The following is an 18,969-nucleotide window of genomic DNA, read 5'->3' on the forward strand; positions in this document are numbered from 1 at the left end:
TAATATGACATAAAATACAAACTCTCAGGTTTTATTTTTTTTACAAACAATGCTATATGTACTATGTATACATCTGTAAAAGCTGCTAAAGGAGATGTTGTAGCCCATCTTGGGTGTTTTTTTTTTTCACTCCCAGTATCAAGTTCTCCTTGTCATAGAGATGGATACTGTTTTAAAAAACCCCACAAACTACCCTATATATTTGTTCCACAAAGAATTAATTTTCTGTGGAATGTCATACTTGACCTGCTGAAGAACTCATCATCTTTTTAAATTATTTCTTGTATTTTTTGGTAAGTTTTTAGCTGTTCTGGCCTGGTTTTAGTAGGAAAGCTAGAAAGTACCGTTTTGTAGGATGCCTAGTTCCTCTTTCTTTGCTTTATTTATGTATGCTAGTCAAATATGGGTTAAAACAACAGATAGCCTTCAAGGGGAGGAACGTAGTCCCACTTACAGACCTCTATTGTGTTTTTAAATGCTCAACAGCAAGTACAGAATTAATACGGCTCCTAGTTCTTCATACTGTGTTAATGACCAGTTTAGGCTTGTGTCCTTTTGTAAGCCTTGAAGGCATAGTGACAGTCTGTATTCAGGGAATCAATACATGGAAAAAAAAAAGGAGGGAAAAATATTTAAAAAAAACCCCAACACGTAAATACATCTTTTAAGGTTTGCAAAACCAGACTATTTTCTCGGTTTGTGTAGACAAGTAAGAAACTGATTGTTTCTTTGGAAGTTTAATGTGAAACTGGAGTATCTTGTCTTCTCTAAGTTTAGTTTATGTGTCGTCGTAATAGATATCTAGGAAAGAGCAAATTTAGTTATGAAAACAAATCCTTTTTTCTTTTAGAAGGAAATGAATACAGTATTTCGTAAAGGTATTTTGGCCTCACTTTCAGTTCTTAACTCTTCTTCAGAGCAGATTAAACAGTCAGTTTTCTTTTAATCTACATTTATGTTTCATTAAAAGTTTTCTAGATACGTTGGGTTAATTTAAACTTTTCTATGTTTTTTTCCCTTCTGTTTGCGAACTATTGGACTGAAATTAAGATGCACTTTCAAATAAAATGTTGGAATTTGTTTAGGATTAGTTGTCTTAGTAAAATGAAAAATACGTAGACAGTGCTTTGTTTTGAGAGGAAACATGAGTAGCATACTTGATTTGTCATCCTATAAGATGCTTAACATCATTGAGTCAACTGCAGTCTAGAAGCAGGGAATTTACTTGGTGTTAGCTGGGTTAATTTTTATCGTCTGACAGTTTTATGTGTTTTTCCTGTGTGTTAGCATAAGAAAAGTTATGAGAGAACAGCGTATTATGCTATTAAAATGCATAGGTTTTGTTGCTACAATTAGCTTGCTTATATAAAGTTGGTTGTATTCGTAATCCATGACAACACTTTTTTTTTTTTTTCCCCCCCCTTCCCCCTTCAATACTGTTCTTGGGCAGAAAACCCGCAGTTTCCTCATGTGGGAGAAGTTATTGATGGAGTGGACATGAGGGCAGAAGTCGGAGTTCTTACAAGGAACATCTTAATCAAGGGCGAAACAGAAAATACCTGCTATCGTGAAAAGGAGTGTCAGTTCTTCAGTTATGATACTTTTGGTGGACATATCAAGGTCTGAAAAACATTTTGAAGTAGCTTTCTATCATGTAAAGGGTTATTGAGGACAAAAAGATTAATCACAGAATTGAAGAATTGTCGAGGCCGGAAGAGACCTCTGAGAACATCAAGTCCAGCCTGACCCAACACCACCACATCAGCTAGACCATGGCACTAAGTGCCACATCCAGCCTCTCCTTAAACACCTCCAGGGATGGTGGCTCCACTCCTTCCCTGGGCAGTGCATTCCAATGCCTGATCACCCTCTCCATGAGGAAATGCTTCCTGATATCCAACCTAAACCTTCCCTGACGTAGTTTCAGACCATACCCTCTTGTCCTGTCACTGGCTGCCTGGGAGAAGAGCCCAACCCCCACCTGACTACAACCTCCCTTCAGGTAGTTGTAGAGAGTGAGAAGGTCCCCCCTGAATCTCCTCCAGGCTAAACACCCCCAGCTCCCTCAGCCTCTCCTCATAGGACTTTCCCTCTAGTCCCTTCGTTGTTGCTCTCCTCTGGACTCGCTCCAGCACCTCAGAATCTAATGCTAAACTTCAAAGGATTTGAATATTTAAAGAACATGAATTTATACAGCTGCTTTGAGTAGAAGTAACTTTGTACTCATCTCTCCCAAAATTAGTTTTAATTCAGCAAGACTTTGCAGAATTTGAGGAAGGGATATCAGTGCATGAAATGTTGTAGAAGTATCCAGCATACATTGCAACATTACATGGCAGGAGTTAAACCTTAGAAGTCGTGTCTATGCATGGCATCCTGTAATATTGCAGAATAAAGTTTGATCTCTGTTTTCTCCATCTTCCCTCCTCTCACTGCCTTTTTCCTCCCCAAGTGATGAGTATTGAGACCTAGCTGCCTCAACTGAAATGGGGCACTAAAGAGACATGGAGAGGAAAGAAACTGACTTCAACCATGATGGCGGTTTTTTATTTATTAAATAAATAAATAAATAAATGAAAGTACTAGGGTTATTTAAAGGAAACTGCTTCTAATTTCTTTGGTTACCGTAAGCAGAAAAAAAGCTGAGGGGAAGCAGTAGTGTAGAAAATAATAGTTGAACTTGCATTTATTTATGTTTTTAGATTAAAGGATTGAGCAGCAGTGTGTCAACTCTTCACTGATGCAGAGAAGTTTGAGGCCTTGTGTTTTAGATGCAATTGTATTTGTGCTCATTATGTGCTGGTCACAATTTAAATCTCTCTTCCTGGTATATTTGGATGCAGATTCTAATTTTATAGTGGTGGACATAATGGTGGGAAAGAAAACATGCCACTGTGTGGCAGCTTTGTTTTGTGGAAGAGAAGTAGGGCTCAAGACTGTCTCCTGTGTTTAAGATAGTATCATGAAAGAAGATAATAACAAGCTGTGAATCTTGCAAAGTGTGACCTTGATTACTACAATAGCAAAAACATAGCAGACTGCTCAGATGTCTGGAAGATAGAATAGAAAACAAACATTTTGAGTTGTCAGAGTTTTTAAACTGTTCCCAGAAGACTCAGAGTCGCTGAGTGTCTGCTGCCAAACCTGGGCTTCAGCACTTAAAAGCATTTTCAGCTTATGTTAATCTTTCCTCCTGAAGCAGAGGCAGCCTGGGCAATCACAAATGTTAATGACCTTGAGGGTTTTGATCATCTCAGATTTTCTACTAGTCACTGGGGCAGTAGTACAAAAGGAGGATTTATTGGCAGTGAGGAGAAGCTGTAGTTTGTAGTTTTGCGACTGCGTTAGTGCTTTTAAACGTTTAGAGTCAGAGATCTCGGGGATGGCTGGTTTTGACCATACCTCTTGTATTTTAGGCATACAAACCTTAGGAGAGTAGTTAGGAGAGGAGGGGAAAAAACTCCATATTACTTATTTCCATAGAGGGCAAAGTACATATGAAAATTATTATTCTTGTTAAATACCCAGTACAGGTAAGTTAATGAAATAACAAAGCAGTTTCTTTTTCTGTAGCATAGCTCTTTTGGTTTCTGTTTTTGCAACAGGCTAGGTGGAAGAAAATACTTCTGCTTCTCTGTGTTACGGTACATCCGTATTATGCTTTTACTTTTTATTAGGTAGTATTGCTTTGAAGTTGTATGATTCTGAACACAATTTCTTATCTACCTTAGTAAAGAAGTTCCTCTGGAGTGCTGTGTTCAGTTTTGGATTTCCATTGCAGAGAAGATGTAGGTGCATTGGGATGTGTCCAGTGAAGGCAGTGTGTTGGACTAGATGATAATGAGTGAGGAGGAGCTGAGAGAAGAAGGCTTGTTTGGTGTGGGGATGATGGACTGGAGGGATCTTATTGCTGTCTTCAGGCACTGGGTTGGTTTCAGAGAGATCAGAGCAATTCTTGGAGATGCATGGAAACAGGACAAGAGGCAATGGGATTAAGCTTCTACAAGGCAAATTCTGCTTAGATACCAGGAAAATAAAAGGAAAGAACCAATTGATGTCATATGGCCGTCTCTGTGGCTGGAGGTGTTCCGTGAGCAACGTCCTGAGTAGCTGTGTTTAAGCTGACCCTGTGATGAGCTTGTGATTGGACCATGTATTTCAACAGGTTTCTTTGAGTCTGTATTATTCTGTGATTTTATTCAGCTGAGCCCATCCCAGGTGGGCTACACTGGTGCAGCTTCAGCATGCACAGGCCCTCATGTAAGTGACTTCTCTTTTTTTGGACAATTTATGATTATATGTTTATTTATGAAGGATATTATTTTGTAAGACAGGATATAGAGGAAGAGAGTAACTACTGTTCTAACTTTTCTTGTGTTGGCCTGAGATAATTGTGTACATCTATCTTCTGTACATCTGGAATAGCTGATGTATTAACTTAAATTTTGATTGGTTAAAAAGCAAATACTTGGTTATTCGTTCTACACTTTTCATTTCATTTTTAGATTTTGAAGAATTTTACATCTGTTCATCTCTCCTATGTGGAATTGAATCAAATGGGCCAGCAGCAGATTGGAAGTTACCCTGTTCACTTTCACCTTTGTGGCGATGTGGATGAAAAAGGAGGTTATAGTTTTAAGACTTACCTGGAAGGTCTTTCCATTCATCACTGTTTTTCTAGATGTGTGACTGTTCATGCAACTAATGGCTTGCTGGTAGGTGCAAGGAGAGTAAAACAGTGTGTTGAAATAAATGTTAAAAAAAGCATTTAGAGCAAAAGTAGGCCTCACCTTTCCTTGAGTATAATATTGTGGGGTTTTTTAATTACAAAAAAAAAAAAATAACAAGTGGAAACAGTAACTTACTTTTGACACAATTGGGGTTTCACAATTGGGGTTTTTTGGGGTTTGGGGGTTTTTTTTTCAGATTTTTCCAGGCAGCTAAGCTCTCTAGACATAGTAGTGTGTTTGTAAGGGATAAATAAAACTATACGTGAATCATCTGAACTGCTGTTAATTGAAGCTTTGCTCTACAGCTGTGCCAGGACAGTAAAACTAGATGGTACTTGTCAAATAAATCTGTTAACGCTGTTGCTGCTGACATAATGAACTTGTATTTCTGCAGATAAAGGACACCATTGGTTATGACACACTAGGTCACTGTTTCTTCATAGAAGATGGCATTGAGCAAAGGAATACTTTGTTCCACAACCTTGGACTAGTCACAAAATCAGGCACTCTTCTTCCTACAGATAGAAACATCAGCATGTGTATTAGTATTAGGGATAAAGTATATGGAAGTTATGTCCCAGTGCCAGCCACGGACTGCATGTGAGTATTTCACGGTGAAAAAGTAAAACCAAACCAGCTACAGCAGTTAAACTGCTGGTAATCTCTTGACAATGCATAGATGAGGACATTTTCATTTATAATTTATTGAATTCAGACACCTTAACTGTAGTTTACATAGTAGTAGTAATTTAAAAAAAATACTATATGGTCTTTATAAAAGAGGGAAAATAAGTTGTTTTGTAGGAAGATGGTTGTTTCTTGTGATACTTGTTCAATAGACTTCTAAAGCTGCTTCTTTACTTAGGTGCCTTTGCATGCACATTCTCAAATTGTCATTGCTAGTTTTTCTGCATCCTACTAATCTCTTGTAGAAGCTTATTAAAACAGTTTATTATTTCATGGTGTAGCTGAGCAACACCAAATAAAATACTGTGCATTGAACTATAAGAAGCATTTCTGACTAGTGACTTCGGGCATCAGTTTAGCGTTTTCTGATGTGCATGTTACAAAGGGGAGGTATTTCTGTAGGAGCTAGAGCTTTGGCATGATAACTTTTTTTTCTGAATAATATTTCAGGGCGGTTTCAACGTTCTGGATTTCTCATCCAAACAATCATCTTATAAATAATGCAGCAGCAGGTTCACAGGTGAGGCATATGGATGTAATTCAGCATAAACTATTCGTGCCACTGATATTCGTAAAACCTGTAACATTTACACTGCCAAAAATAGGTACATTTTTCTTTTTCGTGTATGAGTTTTATGTTCGTTTTCTGTTTGGCAGCTTATTGGCATTTCAAGTGTGGTGTTTGTCTAGGTGTGTGTTTAAGAGATGCCAAAAATCTTTGTTCTGGACGGAACAGAGGAGATCTCTTCCTTCTTAATAGGTCTGACAATGGTGTCAGTGTGTATGTAGAAATAAATCTTTTTATTTCTGAAGAACTAGTGCACTTTGTCTTAAGGCTTTTTTACTTTCTATAGGTTGTCATGAGTTTACTGTGTGACTGCTCTGCAAGATTTTTCTTCATAGTTGTAGTTATTGGAATGAGAAACGACTACCAAAAACATTTATTGATGTAGAACAGCTACATCACTTTTATCATAAGTCATTAGTCATTTGTTTCCCATCAGTGACCACTGACATGTTTTTACTTGTTTTAAGTCCTGTATTACTGCAGATGTTGTCACAGCTGCTTGCACAGTAAAGCTAAACTACTCAGTACATGTTGTGAAGGAGGGGACTGGAGTTTGTTCTGTGTCTACATTGGGTGGACATGAATGGTTTTGAGTGGGTTTTTCTGAAGAGATCAGTGGGAATGGAAAATAGGAAAGATTTTTCTTGTTGCAAGGCTCTGGTGCTGGAAGTAGAATGTGAATATGTGCCTGTGTATTCTTAGACACAGAATGCATAATAAAGCATTATTAATAGAATAAAAAATATTTAAATAAGTTGAAATATCTGGAGTATAAAAAACCAGAAAATTTTATTTTGCTTGTTGTGTGGTCTGGCTTTTTTTTGGGGGGGGGGAAACTTTTCTAGTTGGCTGTCTACCGCTAAGAAGAATCTGGACAGACTTTCCAAATCAAGCCAGTTCTTGTCTTTCCAACACAGTGTCTTTTAATTTTGCCTGCTTTACATAATATTCCTTTACCTTGTTTTAGCATTGCAGGCCAAATTAAAGGAAATGGCTTCTTTTATCTGGTGCTTAAAATCTACAGGGTCGTCTTGTGTCTCTGTAGTGTATACCAGTAGATGTTGTTTCCTTTTGTTATGGGAATATGCCTGGTCAGAGCAAGCATTTGTGTATGTGAAAAAGTTTTGCACTACTGTAACTCCCTTACAGGAGTGTAAACACATTAGTATAAAGGGACTGCATCTTACTATGTTTCAGAAACCGAATATTCCACTGTGTTGATACAAAACCTGTGCTGTGTAGGGCTTTTGCTGTTATAAACTATAACTATTCACAAGCAAATTAAATTTCCGACCCTCCAGCTCCTTCATTACACCCTACTGCAACAATAGACTTCATTGTGTATCAGCAATAGATGTTTCTTGTGTTTGAGCTGTATATGAGAGAAGGGGGAGTAAAAACTTTTTCCAGTTTTCTGGAAGCACTTGCAGGTGTTTAAGGAACTTTTAAGTTCATTAAACATTCTTTTCAAGCTTTGGGATGTGTTTTGGATAAAAATTACTTGATTCTGCCAAGCACAGAGCTGTATTTAATTATGTGTGAAGTAACATTTTGGTATTTTTATTAATGGAACATCCACATTTGCTCTGAAATCGTTAATCACTAGAAATGTCAAAGTGTGTCATCATTACAGATGGGAATATGTTGCTGAGAAGCAGAATTTCCAGGGCTGTTTGGAAAATGAGTATATTCTCAATGAAATGCTTGACATCTAAGCCAGAATGAATTTGCTGTGTCCATGTTTCTTTAGAAAGAAAATATTCTTTAGGAGAATATTGACTGTTTTTCTTTAGATGGAGCACTCAGGGCACAGAGTTTCTTTATCTACTGTTTACCCCTTTAATGTGCTTTATGCAATGATTTTTTAATTATTATTCAATTTTACAGGGGCACAGAGCATGTGATGAGGCAAAACTTTTTCATGTTTGTTGATAACTGCTATGCAGGTGCTGTGGCAATGCCTCCTCTTGTGAACCCAGATGTGGTTGAAAGGGGTACTTTTCTGGGTCTGATTTGGCAGATAAATCCAGTTTCTTTAAGAGCAGGGATGTTGAAGTGGAGAAAATGAACAGATGCTGAAATTATTACTGCATGTTATTGGCACGGTACTCTGAACTGGCCAGCCTTCTTGATGTGCTTTTTTCCCTTCTAAAAGCTCTTATGCGTTTTTTGGCTGTCTCGTTAAATTCTGACATAAGCAGACATGAACAAACCTTAGTCAGACGATAACAGTAAGGAGAGGAGGTGGTTTTGAGTATTTTACTGTAAGCAATATGATTTACTAGTAAACAGGAAAATCCAGACTATGTGATGAAATATAACTGAAATGCAAAAATTACAATAACACTGACAGTTTTCTGGTTTGAAATTTAGAGGATCTTAAATGTGTGGTGTTACATGGCCTCACTGAGAAGCAAAATACTTTCTAGTGCATGTCATTCACTAGAACATAGCCTTATTTGCAAACTTCTACTTCCACACTAAGCAGTTGTTTGGAGACTTCATTTTGAATAATATATTCCATTGTGCACAGTTGGTTTGGACTATGTTCTTATTTGCTTCCTTGCTTAAAATATCCAAGTTCAAGTTAGCATACATTTATTTTGTTACTAGATACATGAGCACTGATAGTAGTATCAGAATTATTTGTAAGTAGTGTCTTTCTCTCCTTACTTGCAGGATGCTGGAATATGGTATTTGTTCCACAGGATTGCTACAGGAGATTCTCATAGTTTAGCCATTGAAACCAAGTCAGAGCTTACACCCCTAGGAATCTTCTACAACAACAGGGTTCATTCTAATTTTAAGGTAATGTATGATATAATTTATTTTTTTAAAACATTATTTCTTTATTTGTAGCTATGGTACACTAAGACCTATAAGCTGATTAGGTGATGGATTTGTGCTGTTTGAGCTGCATGTTTCTATCTAGGTATTAGAGAACAATATATAATCAATATATGTGTAGTTTCTTGCCACATTTTTGAGTATTAGCTGTTTGTCCTTACAAAGATATTAATCACAGTGAAAATCAATTAATACTTCTAATGAAATAGATTTCAGATGCTATTCTCTTACTGATGATACTGTTTTCTACTTTGAAGAAAGCTGACCCTTGAAGCATCAAAGTTTAATACAGTTGTGATTCGTCTAATAGCTTCCTGGAGTACCTGTGGCTTGTTTTCTTGAGTCTCTAATGTACAGTAACTCAGGTGTTGGCACATGGTGGCACAATCTCTAACTAGAGATTAAGCTCTCAGGTTGCCTTCAGGAGCCCTGCCACTGGCAACAGTTTTTTTGTTGGTGGATTCTCAGCCTATATACAAACATTCAGTATTGTTTCATTAATGTGACTGTAGTATCTTTTTCACCTTCAACTAAGTGAAATTAAAGTCCTTAAATAAATAATTTCTTTTGGAATCTAGCTGCTTTATGCTTGTGTGTGTATATGTAATATAATACAATGACATTTAGAAAGCCACCTAACTTTCAGTTTACTTAAAGTTCAGGATCACTGCTGGATTTTTTTTTCTTTTACCAAGTAAAACTGATTTTATTTGACAGTTTAATGTCTGGGAAACCAAGAAATGATGCACTGTTTTGTAGAAGTTGTGTATAGTATGTTTGGAACTGTAAGGCACTTGCTCAGATTGGAATTAAAGCATAATGAATTCAGAAGTGCATTGTAAAGAAAAAGATGTTTCAGTTGTGTGGCTCTTATTATATTTAAACAAGGTTAGCAGTTTTTGTGCTAAAATTCTGTGCTAGAGGAAATTCAACAGCAGGTCTACTAATGTAGGAGCACTCAGATGTAATTGTAATTTGGATCAGAGGCAAATGTAGCTTCAGACATTTGTCTAAGTAGTTCAAGTTAGATAACACAGATGCTTCTTTCTGCTTCTGTTTTCCCAAGTAAGGTATTTCATACTGGATTACTGAGCTTTAGTCTGACTGCTTGGGCAACAATCGGCCTCAGTGGTGGAGGCAGTTTAGTTTTAAAGTGGAATACAAAGCATTTTTCATAGTGAGTTTTTTTGGTTCTTTTTTTTCCCCGTTTGTGAGAATATTTTGACTTCACCAGAACACTGACTTCCAGATTTTCCAGAACAGCATCTGGAAATAAGTGTAAAACCTTAAATAATTAGATGTTGTAAAAAAAAAATCTGAAATGAACTTCAGTGATTTTTCCTTTTTTTTTTTTCAAGTCCCAGGCAATTCTTTTCTTCTGCCCAAATTAGTGTAGACAGATCGTGTTTCTCCCTTGAACAATATGGCAATTAAGGACAAACGGAAAGTTCTATGAGTTTCTAGTACGTGTATTGAATGCAATGTAGAGTTGAAATTTTAGAAAATTAATGTTTATTCAGTCTTTAGTTTTGGATAGTATGAATTTTCTTTCCTTGCTTGTTTCAGGCTGGTTTGTTCATTGATAAGGGTGTTAAAACAACTAATGCGAGCGCTGATGATCCCAGAGAATATCTCTGTTTGGACAACAATGCAAGGTAAAGGATATTGTCTTTCAAGTGAGTGAAAAATGGCAAAGTTCAGAGGTTGCTCTTACATTCCTGTGAGAAAAAATATTTTTAGAACAGTGTATTTATTTATAAATGATAATTAAACAGTAAGTTCATATGTATTATTTTCCCTCATCTGTTCATCTGCTTTCGGAAGAACAGAGCATGGTATGCATTAAAGGAGTTCGTTGTTTCTTCCAAGCCCTTGTGCAGAAAACCTTTCAGCCTCTTAGAGGACATCATTTTAAACATGCTCTACTTGTCATGCTTAAAGTGTTTTCTGGAACTGCCTGAAAGTAAAGTCTTACTTTAAAATCTGCTTTTCTGATTTATGATTCAGTTCTAAATAATTATTAGAAAAAGGCTTAATAGAGCCAAGTAATATATCCACTTGCATTTCTTACTGCTGAATGCTTCCTGCTGTACCTTCTGGACTCAAGAGACCGTAGCTCAGTGATAGAATTTTACTAAAGGCTATTTGCAGAGATTGTACAGTCAATGTGTCGAGGGTTAGGGCTGGGCCGACCACTGAACATTGGCAGATGCTCTCTAACCGCTCTCCGTCCCCAAGTGAGAAGAGAAAGAGAATCAGGCAGAGAGACTTATGGGTTGGAAAAGAAAATTAAACAGCTTTCATAGTAATAGTACTAATAAGAAGTGAAAGTAATGATAAATATATACAAAACCTATATCAAATCTGACTCCACCCCACCAGTAAGCAATCCCCACTGATGATGGAGAGCAGACAGCACCAAGGAAGCCGCAGGCTCAGCGACAGAGAGGAATTGGACATAAGAGTAGGATTTCAGGAACTTGGGTTTGGGATCAAAGGCAGAAGAATGGAAGCAGTCCGCCTCAGACACCAGCCATTGAAGAATAGACCTTAACCCCTGTGATCCCTCAACTTTATACTGAATATGACATATATGGAATGGAATACTTTTGGTGGTCACCTGTCCTGTCTATTCCTCATTGGAGGCGCAACCTTTTACTTGCTTGTGACCCCTTTTACTTGTTACACAAGATCCAGCAGCAACTCTGGTCACTATGGGAGCAAGTATCAGCAAGAACCTTTCTGCATCCCAACCCCTGGCAGTAACTGTAAACATCAGGTGTTACCACTCCTGGTAGCAGACACTGTCTGCAAAAACATGCTGTTAACTTGAGAAAGTGCAGCCTCTTAGGAGAGGCTGAGCTGAAAAGTAAAATCACTGAACAGAGTTGGTTCTGTTTAGCTCAAACCAGGACACAGCCTCATATATTTCAGTGTCCAAAGTGAGAGAAAATAATGGAGAGTCTAGGAAAATTCCAGGTTATACTGTATCTGGTCAGTCTTGTCCTGGAATAGTGGTCAAATGACAATATTGGATAAATGTATCTGTGAACATATTATTGTGACAACTAAGCATTAAGACTGAAAATACAGTTCGTAAGATTATCTTTATTTCTGATCAATCTGTGTTTAAGATGTGTTAAGTGATAGTCACGGATGCAGACAGTCAATTTCTCAATTCTGATGATACTTGGTACTTTGTGATTTAGAAATGAGCATGCTAGTTGAAAGTTTTGACAGAAAACACCTGTAACACTTGTACATTACCTCAGCCAGAACAGATAGTCAAGAGGGACATAAAAGGGGCCAAATGCCATGTGAGAACCTCTAGTGTGTTGACAGGACGTCAACAGAGGATACAAGAAACTCATTGCATGAGATGGAGTTCATCTTTCAAGGCAGCTAAAGAAGGAATGAGGCACTCTGCAATTACATGAGGCCACTAATCATTGCGCATGGAAACAAACTGGACAGGTTTAAACATAAATTGAGGATCCTGAGGCTGTTGAACACAAACATTCACCCATAATCCCCTTCTTTAAGAAGGGCAGGGCAGATGCAAATTAGAGTACAAGGTGATCAGGTTAAGGGGCATATCATAGAATATGTATTTACCTGTGCAAATTTGCCTTTTTGTTTCTTCGTTTGATTTGATATGTATTTTTAAAAAAATACTACTTTTTCTCTGAGATCTTGGGGATAATCAAGGGAAAGCTTGCACTAGTTTTTAACCAAGCTGTTTGTTCCTGGTGTTTAAAATAGATTACAGACATAGCTTACCATACGAGACTGTAATGGTAGCAATGCAGAGTGTCTGGGTGGGAATAAAAAAGGATCTCAGGTGTGCTCATGAAGCACTCCTTAACATCAGAAGAATTGGACAGATTTGAAGGAGAATTTAGACAGATCTCCAGCCTGTTGTTGTATAGTGTATGTCAGCTCTCTGTGTCCATCCCAGGAGCTTTAATTCCCTTTGTCAAGCTTTGACATTAATGCTGCAATGCGAGTGAGGAGGAAGAACTTTGGGGAGGGCAAAATCAAAAAACAAAAGGGTAAAAGTAGATGAGATGCAGCTAAAGAAGCTCAGGGAGATTGAGCGGAATCTTGTGAGGGTTACTGGGAAAGAGCAGTTTTACATTCCTGCTTCGTTATACCCCGAAGACAATCTTCTAGAAGTAGAGAGGTAGAGGTGCACCTAGTTTGGGCTTCTGTCATCCTAAACTTAAAATAGAGTGGATTTTGCCCATCGGATGGGCATGGGTGTTTATCTTGCATGCTCTGTCAGCCCAACGTAAGCAACGTGTAAAACAAACTATTATTACACTGAGCATTTGGGTTTTTATCTGTCTCAGGTTTCGACCTCATCAAGATGCAGACCCTGAAAAGCCTCGAGTTGCAGCGCTGATAGACGGATTAATCTCTTTCAAAAACAATGATCATGGGGCCTGGGTCAGGGGAGGGGACATCCTCATTCAAAACTCAGGGTAGGTATCCAGAATCAAACAGCTGCAAGTTGTTAAGATGTTTCCTCTGTTATGAAAGTGCATTACAACAGGGTAATAAGAGGTGACTGATGCTCTAACTCAAGGAACTTCTCAATATCTTGAACGGCTTTCACACTATCCCACTACTTTAAATGAAACAAGTTTATATGTGATTAGATGAGAACCTGCCTTAAATCGCAGAGAGAAACTACGTAATAAAAAGAAGTCTAAAAGTTGGTATAGACAGTAAATTTATACTGAAGTTCTCCTGCAAGTTTCATGTTCTTGATTAAAATATATAGGAAATTACTTGACTATTTTTTTAACAGCAACATTTTTATAAAATTTATTAAGCTTGTGGTGTTTCTAAATTCCATTAATAGAAAAATTCAGGCTTTCTTCAATACGTAGGAGGATGTGCTCTTACAGGAGCTTATTGTAGGATTTGCATTCGGTCACTATGTGTTGCATGATCTCATCGAGAGGTGATGTCACTGCTGACAGGGAGGCTGGATTAAAATGATCCTAAGGTCCCTTCCAGCCTAGGCCATTCTATAATTCTATGATTCTATGATAATCCAGAAAACATGACTGAAACTTTGAACTTTCTTGTAGGTTTGCAGACAATGGAATAGGTTTGACATTTGCTAGGTGAGTATGTTAATCACTGCTGCTTTTTCTTGCCAAGAAACTTAAACATACATCCACCCATTACATTTAATATCAATCTATAGAAATTAATATCCATCCATTAAAATTAATAGATATACTTTCATAAGGCTGTCATTTCATTTTTTGGGCCAGTCATGCAAATAATATTGTAAATGCTATAAACTGACACAGCTGCCAAAGCTTGCACTTCAGTTCACAACTTGTGCTTGGTTTACAGCACGGTTAGCTGCCTCTTTACCCAAAGGGTTATGTTTATCTAGATATTTTTGGTATTGTATGATTCCTTAGGCAGTTTTGATTTTCCTCCTGAACAGTTGGAAGTGACTAATTGAAAAGAAAGAGGATCCACATTTAGAGAGGGCAGAGTCTATTTCTAATAAAAAAGAATCAAGTAACGTGTATAGTAAGCCAAAATTGCAGCCATTTAGGTTATGACAGACTGTTTCTAGAATTGCAAAATTGACCGTAAAAGAACGTGCTACACTACAAAGGGAGATAGAAACTTTAATGCTCAGCTCCCTGCTGATATTTCAAACAGCGTGTAATACTGTTAATGATTAAACTCACTGTTCTGTGTGTTCTAAATGAAGTCTAGGCTACTCTGCTTTTAGGAGGACTGCTGCAGAAGTACAAGTAGGATTATACCTCAGTGTTCATCTGCTGGAGAGTCTTGGCTAAAAGCTTATCTCTGGTGTTGCTTTCATAGTGATGGGAGCTTCCCAAATGATGAAGGTGCCAGCCAGGAGGTATCTGAGTCGCTGTTTATAGGCGAGAGCAAGAATTATGGGTTTCCAGGCGGCCAAAATAAATATGCAGGAACTGGAGGAATAGACAACAAGTCACGCACTCTGCCTAGAAATCGGTAAGCATGTTACAGTGAAGGAATTAGAAATGATGCAAGAAACATTCTCTGTATCAGGTGTAAATACCCTTCTTTCTTGAGCTGTGAGAGATTAGATCTCTTGAAGGTGATGCTCTCTTCTTCTTTTTAACACTTTGTGTGCAGCTGGGTCACTCATGTTTTTGCTGAGTCAGTTTTCATCTAGTTTCATCTAGTGATCGCTTTTCTCTAGCAATTTAAGTTATCATACTTCAATGGGAGTCATGCTTGTTTAACATAATGCCAAGTCCTGCCCTTGCCAGGAAAGAAAGGTGAGGTAGGCCACCCAGAGCAGGTTGTCCAGTACCACATTCAGGCAGATCTAGAGTATCTCTTAAGGATGGAGACCCCACAACCTCCCTGGGTAGCCTGTGCCAGTGCTGAGTCGCTCTCACAATGAAGAAGTTTCTCCTTATGTTCAGGAAGAACCTTCTGGCAAGTGCTTCTGGACCTTTCACTGCACACCACTGGAAAGAGCCTGGCTTTGTCTTCTTTGCACCCTGCCTTTAGAGATTCTTGTGCGTTGAAGAGATTCCTGCCTGAGCCTTCTCTGCTTCAGACTGAGCAGGCTGAGGTCTCCCAATGTTTCCTGCTATGGGATGTGCTCCAGTCACTTATCTTTGTGGCCCTTCACTGGATGGACTCTTTACAGTAGGTCCATGTATGTCTTGTACTGGGGACAACCACTCTAGGTGTGGCTTCACCTCCCTCAGTCTGTTGGCAACACTTCTCCCAATACAGCCCAGGTTACCAGGGCATGTTGTTGGCTTATGGTCAACTTGGTTTCCACCAGGACCTATTGGTCCTTTTCACTGGCACATAGGGTTATTCCTCACTAGGTGAGATTTTCACTTCTCTCTGTTGAACTTTATGAGGTTTCCATCTGTCAGTATCTCTGACCTGTTAAGGTCTGTCTGGATCATAGAACCATAGAACAATTCAGGTTGGAAAAGACCCTTGGGATCATTGAGTCCAACCATTGACCCTACACTACAAGTTCACCTCTAAACCATATCACCCAACACCCCATCTAAACGACACTTGAACACATCCAGGGATGGTGACTCAACCACCCCCCTGGGCAGTCTATTCCAGTGTCTGACCACTCTTTCCGTGAAGAATTTCTTCCTAAACTTGCCCTGTTGCACCTTGCAACCATTCCCCCTGGTTCTGTCCCTGATTACTTGTGAGAAGAGACCAGCACCAACCTCTCTACAATGTCCTTTCAAGTAATTGTAGAGCATGATGAGATCCCCCCTCAGCCTCCTCTTTGTCAAACTGAACAGACCCAGCTCCCTCAGTCACTCCTCATAAGGTCTGTTCTCCAGGCCCTTCACCAGCACCACGACTGATCCAGGTTCTTCCTGGGTGGCAGCACCACTCTCTGGTGTATCAGCTGCTTCTCGCAGTTTTGTGCCCTCTTCAAACTTGGTGAGACTGTACTCAGCATCATCATCTAGATCACTAATCTAGATCTTGTTGAGTAAGATTGGACCCTATATTGACCCGTGGGGGGCACCACTAGTTACTGGTCTCCAGGCAGACCTCATATCACCACCCTTTGTAAGTCTCTTGGGCCAACCATTCAGCTAGTTTTCAGTCCACCTCATTGTGGGCCTCTGGGCCAAACCTTTCGGTTGCTTTTCGATCCACCTCATTGTCTGTTCATCTAGCCCATTCTTCATGTGGATTGTATGGGATACAGTCTCAAAAGCCCTACTGAAGTTTAGGTAGACCATGTCCATTGCTCTTCACTTAGCTACCAAGACAATCATTTCATCACACAGGTTTATCAAGTTAGTCAAGCATGACTGCTCTTTGGTGAATCCATGCTGATTGCTCCTGATGATTTTCTTGTCCTGCATGTACCAGGCTGGTTTCCAGATTAGCTGCTCCATCACCTTCCTGAGGATCAAGCTGAGGCTTACTAGTCTGCGGTTCCCTGGGTGTTCTTTCCTGAAGTTAGAAGTGGCATTTGCCTTCCTCCAGTCTATGGGCACTTCTCCCAGTTGCCGTAATCAATCAAAGAGCAGGTGTTACTCTCCTGTTGTACTTCCTGTATTGGGAAAGGGGCATATTTGCAAATGGACAGTGATAGGTCTGTTAACAGGAAAGTTCAAAAGAGTGGGGGATTTTTTGACTCGTTAGATGAGTACAGAAAGATTTCTCCTTTACTAAGACCTATCCTGCAACTCATTCTCTTAACGTTGCATTCTTGTTTCTTCTGCAAGGAATTGTATTTATGACACAGATTCAGGCTTATCTTGGGTATTGTTACAGGATGCTATAAATATTTGCTTGCATTAACAGAACATTTCCAATCAGAGGCTTTCAAATTTATGATGGACCTATTCACCTTACGAAATGCACATTCAAAAACTTTGTGCCAACTCCAGACAGATTTACCAGTGCAGTTGGATTCCTGATGAAAAATCCATGGCAGATGACACCAAAAAACAACATTTCTCTTGTGAAGTTTGGTCCAAATGTAAGTTTATTACAAGTTTTCTTTTATTCTTGCAAATGGCTTTCTTCTTACTATATATAAATAAGTATGCAAAGTGGCCCTAGGTCATCTTTCCCGTACATCCCTACTCCAGAGCTTCTCTCTTGGTTGAAAGTCATCCAAGATGTATCCTTTGTCTCCTAAGCAAAAAATAAGTAGGGAGAAGTAGGATATGTTGCAATAATGATTTTTTTCATAGCTAATGGCAAACCCAAAAGGATATTTTTCTAAGGTTTGATATATACTCAAGTATTCTCAGCTGCAAATATTAACACCATTCAGAAGCAAGAGCTGCCCTGAGCGTATAACTAAAAATCAAGATGCCAGTGTCCTTACCATAAGATTTTTAATCAACTTTTGTCAAATTCCTGTGTGTCTGCAGGTATGCAAGTGTTGGTCTGTGCTTCGCTGGGGAAAAATACAAATATTTCAATTGTTGTTGCTAGGTTTCTTTGAAAGCCTTCTTTGGAAAACCTGGTCCCTGGTTTGAAGAAGGAGATCTGGATGGTGACAAGAACTCGGTATTCCATGATCTAGATGGTTCAGTGACTGACTACAAGGATACGTATGTGGGCAGAATGGATAACTACTTAATTCAACACCCCAAATGCATTAGTGTTACAGAATGGAGTGGAGTGGTTTGCAGTGGGACCTATGCACAGGCTAGTACACTTGTAGCTTTCTATTTGGGGCGGATCTCCAGTATGAACAACGTGTGGGGGCAGGGGGAATGGAAAAACTACAAGATACCATGTCTGGGTATAAAAATTCTGTAATATTTTAAAAGTACTTTTATGCATATTACACTTGTCACGAAGTTGTATATATCGTTTCCTTCATCACACATACTGAGGATAAGGTATTAGATGTTGCAAGATAAAACCAAATTTGTACACATGTCAGGAGTTCTGTATTGCAGCCACATCTGCTAGAATTTTGTATTGGGAGTGTTTACTTCCACTGAAGTTCTATTTGACTTTCTTTCACAGGATGGGTCTTAAGGGGCTTTTCTTTCCCCACCCATAAACAGTGATGTTAAATACTACCTTCTGAATACAGTGTCACGTAGGTTTAATTCCCAATATGATTCTTATTCTATATGAGTTTGACCAAGTAGTGTGGCTGACTAGTTTTATTTTTTTTCCCCTTCCTCCCTGCTTTTCTCTGTCAAATGGCCAAAATCTACAATAGTTTGTCAAATAGGCCTCTTAAGGAGATATTTGTGTATAGCATAACCTAGAACATCAAATTGCAGTATTTTGGCTGATAATTTACTGATTATTCTTCACTTTCTCATTTCCTTTGCCCAGTGTCCAAATGTTTCCTCTTCCTTTTCATCCTCCTTGATATCATGCAGGTTTATGTCCAAACCTGGAATGGTCAGAATCTTTCCATGACTATTGTACGAGATGAGTACCCAGCCAATCCCATGGTTCTTCGAGGTATTAATCAGAGAGCTGCCTTTCAGCAATACCAGCCAGTAGTGATGCTTCAGAAGGGTTACACAATACATTGGAATGGAAAAGCTCCAAACATCACCTATCTTTATCTCATTAACTTCAACAGGTATGTTCACTTTCTTTCATGTCTTTGAT

The 18,969-nt window shown here is 38.7% G+C and overlaps 1 protein-coding gene across 1 annotated transcript in view; it reads left to right on the forward strand.

The window, feature by feature from the left end:
* Positions 1 to 18,969, forward strand: part of TMEM2 (transmembrane protein 2) — a 37,414-nt gene that overhangs the window by 12,863 nt on the left and 5,582 nt on the right. Inside the window, exons 6-17 of the mRNA XM_009866698.1 lie at positions 1,451 to 1,620; positions 4,506 to 4,715; positions 5,125 to 5,330; positions 5,868 to 5,937; positions 8,665 to 8,793; positions 10,399 to 10,487; positions 13,185 to 13,316; positions 13,932 to 13,967; positions 14,695 to 14,850; positions 17,179 to 17,356; positions 17,821 to 18,036; positions 18,732 to 18,940. Of these exons, the coding sequence (XP_009865000.1) occupies positions 1,451 to 1,620; positions 4,506 to 4,715; positions 5,125 to 5,330; positions 5,868 to 5,937; positions 8,665 to 8,793; positions 10,399 to 10,487; positions 13,185 to 13,316; positions 13,932 to 13,967; positions 14,695 to 14,850; positions 17,179 to 17,356; positions 17,821 to 18,036; positions 18,732 to 18,940 (1,801 nt within the window). The remainder of the gene's footprint in view (positions 1 to 1,450; positions 1,621 to 4,505; positions 4,716 to 5,124; positions 5,331 to 5,867; positions 5,938 to 8,664; positions 8,794 to 10,398; positions 10,488 to 13,184; positions 13,317 to 13,931; positions 13,968 to 14,694; positions 14,851 to 17,178; positions 17,357 to 17,820; positions 18,037 to 18,731; positions 18,941 to 18,969) is intronic.

This window comes from Apaloderma vittatum, unplaced genomic scaffold (assembly GCF_000703405.1).
Source record: "Apaloderma vittatum isolate BGI_N311 unplaced genomic scaffold, ASM70340v1 scaffold17383, whole genome shotgun sequence".
NCBI lineage: Eukaryota > Metazoa > Chordata > Aves > Trogoniformes > Trogonidae > Apaloderma > Apaloderma vittatum.